General features: G+C 54.3%; 2 protein-coding genes across 2 annotated transcripts; one reads left to right on the top strand and one right to left on the bottom strand.

Moving 5' to 3' along the window:
• Positions 1–788: 788 nt before the first annotated feature.
• E0L32_005730 (uncharacterized protein) lies at positions 789–2,105 on the bottom strand (the record flags this gene model as incomplete). Its single annotated transcript, XM_031140284.1, has 3 exons — positions 789–1,554; positions 1,637–1,850; positions 1,910–2,105. 3 exons carry the CDS (start codon positions 2,103–2,105, stop codon positions 789–791), a joined length of 1,176 nt encoding a protein of 391 aa, XP_030995497.1.
• Positions 2,106–5,055: 2,950 nt separating this feature from the next.
• E0L32_005729 (uncharacterized protein) lies at positions 5,056–9,609 on the top strand (the record flags this gene model as incomplete). The annotated part of the gene is made up of 3 exons (XM_031140283.1): positions 5,056–5,400; positions 5,465–8,890; positions 8,983–9,609. The coding sequence occupies 3 exons, from the start codon at positions 5,056–5,058 to the stop codon at positions 9,607–9,609; spliced, it is 4,398 nt and encodes a 1,465-aa protein (XP_030995496.1).
• Between the last annotated feature and the right edge of the window lie 549 nt (positions 9,610–10,158).

The raw sequence follows: 10,158 nt of genomic DNA, 5'->3' as shown, positions 1-10,158 counted from the left end.
AAAAAAAAAAAAAAAAAAAAAAGAGGAAAGGAAAAAGGGCGGAAAATGCATATCTTTTGATGCCATGGCCTGCCTGTTTGGATTCGGGAGAGGAAGAATTTATCATGGTTATATTCTTTCTGGTCTTGGGGTATTCGGCAAACGGAGGGGGAAGGACAAGGGAAAGGACGGGTGTGTAAATGGGTAAGGCGTATGGGTACGGCGTTTCTATGGAATTAGTAGATACCTCTTTTGAGCCCGGCTCGGATTCAAAGCCTACCTTCTTGATAATTCGACTTTGCTTTTCTTCATATCCGGAGTCTCTCTCTCATGTGAGAATAAATACTGGGGTCCCCAGTTGGCATGCCTCCAAATCATTGAAGAAAACATACAGAGTGGAGGAGTGGTCAGACACAAAGATACAGACTATGATCCTTTTATTTCGTGAGATGCCGTCTCTAGACGAGATAGACTACGAAAGCAGGATAGAAAGAAGTGTTCCCTTTTTTGTAATTTCCCATGTGAAAGACAAACAAACCATCGCAAATTCCCTTTTTGTCTCATTCATCCCCATACAATGTGGCTTTTGCCAGTGCGAAAACCTTCACCCTCCAAGTCCCTTGCCCATTCCCCCGAGAACCCAAAGCCCCTTGCTGCCCTATTTTTCCCTTGCCAGAATTATTGAAAAGACCAGAAGAAGAAAGCCAGAAGCAGAAGATTGCCAGGTGAAAGTTGGTGAAAGTGAGCAGAGACAGTAACGGAGAGGATAAGAAAATCACACCTCCTCTCGAGAAACGAGAAGAGAAAATTTAGGCGAAAGCGGTCATGAGAACGGCGACGACGACGATGCCGCCAAGGCCGCCAGTCATGAACTTGCCGAGGGGGCAGGCGAGCTTCTCGCCGCCGGAAAAGGGGGCGAGGGTGGCCGTGGCGGGCACGAAGCTCGCGTTGTGGCTGCCCAGGACGGTGGAGGTGTAGGTCGCGGTCACGAGCGACAGGTAGCCGCTGCCGCCGCCGCTGGTGATGTTGGCGTAGGTCGAGCCGTTGATGGTGGTGGTGAGGAACGGCGCGACGACGGGGGCGGTCGTGGTCGTGGTGGTCAGGGCGGAAGAAGACAGCTCTGCGCTGGCGCTGGCGCCATCGACGGACCAGGTCTCGTAGAAGTCCGAGGAGGATGAAGAGGAAGAAGAGTACAGGCCAATGGTGACGATCTCGGTCTCAGTCTGGACGATCTGAGAGGTGATGACGGTCTCGGCGTCGCCCATGGTGGAGGTCAGGGTGGTGTAGACAGTGGTAAGAACATGCGAGATGCTATCAGGGAGACCAGTTGCGGTGGAGGTGGTCTCGTACGGGGTGGCCAACTCGGGAGTTCCAGTCACATAGATGGTGACAGTCGAGGGAACACCAGCAGAGCAGTCGGCACCAGACTCGGCCGAGGCAATGGTGACAGTCATGGTGGAGGACGGCTCGGTGATTGTAGTGGTGCTGGTGTAGCCGTCGATAGCAGGAGTAGCATCACCAATGGCAGAGGTCAGAGTGACAGTGGTCTGGGTGTAGATAGTCTCATAGGAGGTCCTGAAGGAAGAGAAGAGTTGTCAACAAAGGTTCTTGATCTGAAGTGCCACAGCAAGGGATCGCAACTGGGATCACAACTTACAAGACAGCATCCTGAGTTCCCTGAACAGGGAGCGCAGTCTGAGTGGTGAAGCCAGGAGTCAGAGTGATCTCAGAGAGGCACGAAGTAGACGAGGTGCCATCGGCAGCGAGACCGAGATCGCGCGCAAGGTTGGTGTGAGTGAGAGTGCCGTTAGGGTCAACCATCTTCTCAAGGGAGTAGAACTTGTTGGCCAGGTCGGCGAAAGACGCCTCAGCTGGAAACCAGTTAACATGTCAGGCCAAGGTGAGGTCAGGGTGAGAGGGATGTGCTTACAAGCAGCCAGCTGGCAGAGGAGAGTGATGCCCAGACCGAGGCAGCAGACAGTGAGAAGGGCCTTGAGACCCCAGACGATCATGCCAGACTTGCTGGTGGCGGCATGGCCGGTGCCACCAGCCATGACGGGAACAGGGAGCTGCTCCTGCTCTTCATGAGCGACAGTGAAGGCGGTCTTCTCGTTGATGGAAGCCATCTCGACTAGTGAATGTCGTTGAATGAATGACTTTGGTGAGTTAGTAAAGTGGATGGAAAGGGGTGTCGGGTGGATGAATGATTGATGGTTGTTCAAAGAGTGTGGATGGGAGAAGATGTCAAGGGAGGAGGTGGATGGGTAAGAAAAAGAGTGTGGGTGTGGGTGTGATCAATGTTGTTGAAGGATTGAAAGAGAGTGTGGGTGGGTGGTGGAAGACGAGGTGCTGTGGTGGATGGAAGGCAGCCAGGAAAATAAAGGGGAGTTGGATTTTGTGCTGGAAATTGTGGAGGGGCAAGGAGTGGTACGCAGATGTGCGAAGGAGATTACAGATCGGTGCTCAGGGCAGCCTCTCGGGCAAAGTTCGGGCGGATATCAACACTCTTGTGATGCCCTATCGCGTAACACGCGTCTGGTGTTGACGTTTGCTCGGTGTGACACCTGCCTGGATCGCGATATTTGGGGGAGGAGAATGGGTCGGGGAGCGGGGAGGGGATAAGGCTGCGGAGGAGGAAAAGGAGATGGAGCTCTGTTTGGACTTACTGGGTGCTTGAAGCTGATGAGGTTGATCGCGAGATCGAGATTGCCGTTGATGACAGTGAAGGGGTTGAGAGATGGGAATTGATGGATCTCGTTGGGGTGTGCGAAGAGAAAGCTGGAGGTTGGAGGTGGAAACGTTTGGAGATGGTAGATGGACAGCCGGGGAGAAAGAAATAGTCGACGCTGGAGCAGGCAGATCACCAGCTGATTAGAGCGTGGACAACCTGAGGCCTCGCTTGTGCTTTATTTTTCGAGACGCGTTCTCCCAGATGGTCCACGCTGGCAAGTAAACAGTTCAGAAAGTTAATCTGAAAGTGAGATGAAAGTGAGACGCAAGTGACAGTCTGGGATATGATGTGGAAGTCTTATCAGAGTTGTGTCTTGGCCTTCAGGATTGCTCTCTGGGCTGCACAAGGGAACATCAAACAAGGACAAGAACAACAGATGTGTTGCCTACTTGAAAGAGCCAAAGTACTAAGATGCCAAGGGCTCTTTCATTATCAATTTACCGGAAACCCAGGGCCAGAGGAGCAAGGAAGAGACAGATACTCAAAATTATGTCCTCGAGAGCGATCAAGCTTTGATTTCACCAAGGCAAAACTCCAAGTCCAATTGCCATATGTAGCACAAGGACATATAAACTTAGGTGGACATGCCCAGTTCTTGCCAACTATCAGTCTTGTGTACGGGCAGTGTTGTCGATCAAGTGTTGGCCCAAGATACAGTAGGGGGCAAGGAGAGAGGGGCAAGGTTGCTCTTGTTGGGAGATTAGACATAGATATTCAGTTCTCAGATTTGGGAAACTTCTGGCAGGCCGAATGCAAAATCCAAGAGCACTAGAGATGCAGAAGCAAGTTTTTAACATCAGTCCGACAGTCTATGTTGAGGCCGATGTTGATCGAGATGTTACGTCCCAGCAATTAGTGTTGAGTTCAACTACACTGTATCTCTCATGTGTAATGGTGTGGAAAGCCCATAATGTGGGCAGCGAGGTCCCATAGAGCTCTTCGGAGTCAAGGCTGCTGCTGGGCTAAGGCGGGATTATTTAGGAAATCTTGGCTGTCACCGAGGAGCAGCGGTCCCGTGAATGATGGTGCTCTACAAGTGACAAAGAAGGGTTGTCCCGGTCTTTGATGATGCGAAATACTTTGTGCGTACCCGTTGCCGTTCTTCAATGTGGTCACAGATCAAAGGCGTCAGGACCGGAGGTGTTTCACTCCTATATCTAGAGGTGCTGGTATGGACTAGGACTTTTGTATCATATAATAAGCAGCAGGTAACTAACTGTGTAATTGTGAAGACGTGAAGTTGAGAGGAATAGACTCAGCTTGAAATAGTGTATCAATTCCTGGGCAATTATCTGGATATTGTGTCAATCCGAACGCACTTTGGAAAGAAGCTGGCATTTGGAGAGAGTGAATCTCAAGTAATTCATGTCAATCCTCCAATGTGAAGTCTATACTGCCTTATCACGGCATATTTTATCATGGGGCATATTCTTGTACATACCGCGTCCTTACCACCAAATAGTACAGTCCTATCTCCCTGGTTAACTATTGCAAAGCTCTTGTCCATGTAAAGCAAGAAGGTGTGTAGTCTTTTCAGAGATATGTGTATGCTTGCTAGCAGTATTTTCTATACAGATTAGGTCTCGTCTGCATCGAGAGGGGGACGAATATAAGATTGTTGGCAAGGCTCCGGATGTTAAGGTACGAGGTTGAGAGTTGCTGGGTGTGAGGTACATCGGGTGGAGACATTGCTGGAGAGGCGGGATGTACCTCTTGGGCAAGCCTGTGTAGAACCCCCCTACCACCCGAGAGTGGCTCTGTATTACCTAAGCTCGAGGTACCTCCAACTTGTGTGTGTCTATGTCTCCCTGGCTGGCTCCCCACACGAGCGTCGCGCTGAGACGAGGGCAGATGTAGCGGGTACCCAATTAGTCGCGTCGCAGCAAGATTGGGGATATGGATGTCTTTTGCGCTGGGCTGGTCTGCCGCGAGCCACGATACCTCTGACCGACCCTACCTGCCGTGGACCTTGCCCAAAGCTCCAAATTCGCCTGGTGCTTGTGTTTCCTCATCACCACCTCACCTCACCCACCACCCGGCGCTGCAGCCCGCCATCCTCTTTTCATTTTCATTTTTGGGCCCCCGCACAGAACAATTCAACTGCCACTGCCAGGCGCTGTCGCCCACAGCTCTTCTCGTCCCAATTTTGTGTCAATCGAGCTCGCGACTTTTGTAGTGCGCTCCCGAGCGCTTGGTCCGGATTTATTAGATTGCATCCCGATACGCGCGCCGCGCTACTTGCGACGACGGGTGAATCTTTCGCGAGCCGACCGCCACCGAACCAAGGTCTCGCACAGCAATCGACCTGTGGATCAGAGGGAACAAGGAGAATTCTCTCAAACAACATGGCGCCTCGTCGCGGTGCGCACGCGGTCGAAGATGAGGGGCCGCAGGAGCAGGAGGCTGGCCTCGTCAAGCTGCAGTTCGATGAGCCCCTGTCCTGGCGCGCGGGAAAGGCCATTCCCGCCAGCGAACTGCACCGCCGACTCGATGCCCTCTCCAAGGAGCTCGTGGATCTGGAGCAGGAGACCACCGATAAGGACTCGGTCACTAAAGTGGCCAAGGAGCTCGTCTCCCACAACCTGCTGGGCCACAAGGATAAGGGCGTCAAGGCATTCACTGCCTGCTGCCTTGTCGACATTCTGAGGATATGCGCGCCACACGCTCCCTTCACACACGCGCAGCTTAAGGTTGGTTGTCAGCCGCGAAACGTTGGACTTTGGACGGTGTGTGCTAACTCGCGCAATGCGACAGGACGTCTTCAGTCTGTTCATCAATTCCATCCTCCCGGCCCTGTCCGACCCCTCACACACGTACAACGCCCAGCACAAGTACGTCCTGGACTCGCTGTCTGACGTGCAGAGCATTGTGCTCTTGAACGATGTCGATAACAATGACACTCTTCTGCTCAATCTGTTCTCGTCGCTGTTCGACACCGTTTCCGGGAGCAAATCGCCCTCGGGAGATCGCATCCCTGCCGACGTTATACGGCGCATGGGCGAGCTTCTCGTGACCCTGATTGAAGAAGGGACCAACCTGCCGCCCAAGGTTGTCGATGTCATAATGGCTCAGTTCCTTCGGGCCGCTGCTCCAGGCGGTCGAGACAGGCCGGCAGACGTCGACGAGAATCAGTCTACACTGCTTCTCAAAGACGAGCCAGAGGCATATCAGATGGCCAAGTCCATTTGCAACAATTGTCCCGAGAGGATGTCACGATTTGTTGCACAGTACTTCAGTGATGTCATCATGGACTTCTCTGGCATTACCAATCGATCTACTGGGCCACGGGGTGGTGCAGACTCGGACGACGAGGACATGCTGGGTCCTTCAGATGCAGACCTGAGGGAGCTCAGGAAGGCGCATAAGCTGCTCCGTGAGCTTTGGCGAGCTGCACCGGGCGTCTTGCAAAATGTCATCGCCCAGCTGGACGCCGAGTTGTCAGCGGACAACGTGCATCTGCGACAGCTCGCCACCGAGACGCTTGGCGACATGATCTCCGGCATTGGAGCGGCCGGTCCGCCGCCACTACCTCACGTAGATCCCGCCATCTACCCCTTGCCCAGGCTTGCTGATGAAGATTCCCTGTCTCCGTCTACCAACGTCTTGACGACACCACGGTCACCTCAGTCCTTCGCCCAGACGCACGCGGGAGCCTATCACAATTTCGTGAGCCGCAAGAACGATAAGTCGCCTGTGATTCGAGCATCCTGGACTCTGGCTGTGGGTTACATCATCTCGACCTCTGCCGGCGGGATCGGGCTCAATCGTGAGGAGGAGATCAGTCTGGTTCAGGGCCTGGGAGAGAAGCTACTGGACAGTGATGAGAAGGTCAGACTGGCCGCAATCAAGGCCCTCGAAACATTCAGCCTGCGAGACATCGTTACAAAGATCGCCCCCAACGGTGGCATGCAAAAGGAAGGCTCCGTCCTCAATAGCCTTGCGGACAGATGCCGAGACAAAAGGTCAAATGTCCGTGTTGAAGCCATGGCTCTGCTGGGCAAACTCTGGGCGGCCGCCTCGGGCGAGTTGCTGGCCGGCAACGATGCCGTGAGCGCGGCACTGTCTCCAATCCCTCTGCGGATTTTCAAGTGTCTAATGACCAGCGATCATGAACTCAATGTCCTCGTTGATCGCGTCACCTTTGAGTATCTGGTCCCGTTGTCCTATCCACCGAGTAAGAAAGCTGGGAAGAGCGCGAACGGCGCCTCCCAGTCACAGACTGCCGCCGCGCCGTCTTTCGACGCAGACGCAGTGAGGGCGGAGCGTATCTTGCTGATGGTCAGGGATCTTGACGCCGAAGCCAAGCGTGCCTTTTTCGGTTTTCAGGGGCGGCAGCAGAGTTTCGCCTCGATCATCCAGACGATGATCAAGGTTATGGAGGCCTACAATGGAGGAGTAACGGAAGGAAACGAAGCGCAAATCCTGGGCAACATGCAAAAGACCCTGGACTACCTTGCACAGTATTTCCCTGACCAACCGAAATTCAAGTCAGACCTTACCAAGTTTGCCAAGGCGAACGACCGCCGCAACTACCAGCTCATCAAGTATGTCGTCAGCCCGGAGTCCGACTTCAAGGTCATGCACAGGGCGATCAAGGAGTTGATCAAGCGGCTTCAGGGCGCCAATGCCGTCATACTTGATACCTTGATCCCACTCCTTTACCGCTCTGGTTATATCATCTTCAACCGGAGCCACATCGCCAGCATCCTTGAATACTCGAAGTCGGACCAGAGTGGCCTCTCCGCCGCTGCCCATGAGATATTGAACGAGATGTCCTCGCGCAATCCGGAGATCTTCAAGACACACATTGGCGAGGTTTGCAAGGACCTCGTGAGCCGTGCACCGACCGCAACCAAGCCGAACGAACCCGCGGTGGTCGATACGTTGAAAGCCTGCGCTTCTTACGCCCACAAATACCCCCAGGAGATCCCGAGCGACAAGAACTTTACACAGACTCTGATCAGCTATGCTCTCTATGGGCAGCCACCAAAGGCAGCCAAGTATGCTGTCAACATCCTTCTTTCCAAGAAGGACAACAAGAGTATGGTCAATGCCACCGATCTCCTCCAAAAAGCCACAAAGGGCTGGAAGTACGGTTCGAAGAACTTCCTCAATGCCTTGGCTGCCGTCAGCCAGCTTGAGTTGTTGGCATCAAAGGTAGCCGAAGAGGCGGATGACGAGATCCTGGATATGACTGTCCAGAAGATCCTCCTCGAAGTCCGTGGCGAGGCGAAAGAGAAGGGCCCGGAGTGGGTCGACGATGCCGACCTCGACGAGGAAGGCCAGGCTAAGATTCTCGCACTCAAGACGGTTGTGAACCGTCTCCTAGGCACTGAGGACTTGGAGGATGCTAAGGTCAAAGCCAAGCCAGTGATGAAGATGCTGAAGGCCCTGGTGACCAAGAACGGAGAGATCTGCAAGACCAAGGACACGCCCAAGCATCACAAGACCCGTCTGCGTCTTTTGGCTGCGCAACTCATCCTCAAGCTGTGCAAGCACAAGCACTTTGACGAGCTGCTGACCCCGATGGACTTCAACAATCTCGCATGGGTGACACAGGACGCCCATCCGCAGGTCCGCCGAGGCTTCGTTGAGAAACTACAGAAATATCTGGTCCAGGGCAAGCTCCGCCCTCGTTTCTACACGATTATCTTCCTCACTGCATTCGAGCCCGTCGCCGAGTTTAAGCAGCGCATCGAGACGTGGGTTCGTTCCCGGACCAACTACTTCCAGGCCCTGAAACAGTCGGTCATGGAGGGCACTATGGCGCGCCTGATCTCATTGCTCGCGCACCATCCCGACTACAGTCCCGACCTCAACGATCTTGTCGATCATGCTCGCTATCTGGTCTTCTATGTCAGCAACGTCGCAACGGAGGAGAACCTGGGTCTCATCCACAAGTATGCCGAGCGGGTGAAGCAGACGCGCGACTCGATCGATCCCGCTAAGAGCGAGAACATATATGTGCTCTGCGACCTTGCGCAGGCCGTGATCCGAAAGTGGCAGGAGAAGCGGAATTGGCATTTCGAGGCATACCCCGGCAAGGTCGGTCTGCCGGTCGGCCTGTTCTCCGCGCTCCCATCCCACGAAGCTGCGCAAGAAATCGCCGAGAAGCAGTACCTCCCAGAGGGTATGGATGAGAAGCTGGACGAGCTTCTCCGTGCTGCCGATCGCAAGCAGGTATGGCGCAACTTTCCTCCCCTGGCAAGTTATACGATTCATATGGGGCAGACGGGCTAACCTCTTTCTTTTTTCCTTCCCTGACACAACAGAAACGCAAGTCCATGGCTGAGCGTGGCGAGTCACACCCCCCTGCCAAGAAGGCCAGGACTATCGCACCCAAGCCGGCCCGGGCGGCGGAGAAGCAGCGGAAGCTGACCACCACCAAGGCCAAGACGCCAGCCCGCGTCAAGAAGGCCCCGGCGGCCTCGCCGACCGTGCCCGAGTCGGAGCGCCGGCGCAGCGGACGCGCCAGGGGAGGGGCGAACCAGTCGTACGTGGAGCGCGACTCGGACGACGACAACGACGAGATGCTCGAGGGCGTGGCGGAGTGGGCCTACGAGGGCGAGGAGCAGGAGGGCGACGCGTCGGATGCCGGTTCTCAGTCCGCGGCCGAGGACGCCCCTGAGCCGATGGACGAGGATAGCAAGGAGGAGGAGGAGGAGCAAGTTGAAGATGCAGAGGAGGATGAGGATGAGGGTGGGGATGAGGAGGAGGAAGAAGCAGCGCCACCCAAGAAGGCAAATGGGCGGAGGAGTAGGACCGCGGCAGCCCCGGCCAAGTCAAAGGCGGCTGCACCGGCTAAGGGGAAGGCTCCGGCAAAGGCGGCGGCGCCTCCTGCTAGGAGCGGAAGGTCGACGCGGAGGGCGGCCAAGGATGCGTACGATATGGATGATTGAAACGAATGATTTTGGTTTCCTCCGGTGTATTCTTTTCCTCTCTCTCTCTCTATGCTACTTGGTCTGTCTGTTCCCGCCTCACCACATTGTCGACTTGTCTGATTTTCCTACATCTCTTTTGAGGCTGGAGCAGATGCACTGAAAGAAAAAAAGTCATTAGCTTCCTGCCTATCCACCCTCGATGTTGTGTATTGTGATTCTTGTGGTGCGCTTTTCTCTGTCTTGGCTGGTTGTGTGCATGTTTTGATATATACCCTTCGACTGTATGGATAATTATCTTGCACTTCTCAGGGGGCTTACCTGCTGGGACATTCTTGCCTACCTTGGCAACTATTCTGGCTGAGCGTACTTAAAAGCAATAATCATATCAATGGGTGATAATGGCCACGACATCCACTGACAGGAATCAACCGCGTTATCATCCTGTGACGCTGCAGCGACAGCAAATGGCTATAATCACTTTACACAAGTCACCGCATGACATGTCGGTCCTGTCGAGTTTTCTCTTGCATCGTCGCCGGCCCCCAAGAGGGCGACCGAATGATGTAG

Source organism: Thyridium curvatum (assembly GCF_004353045.1).
Source record: "Thyridium curvatum strain D216 chromosome Unknown NODE_31_length_406039_cov_82.875441, whole genome shotgun sequence".
NCBI classification, from domain to species: domain Eukaryota; kingdom Fungi; phylum Ascomycota; class Sordariomycetes; order Thyridiales; family Thyridiaceae; genus Thyridium; species Thyridium curvatum.
This window is presented reverse-complemented; position numbering and strand designations above follow the sequence as displayed.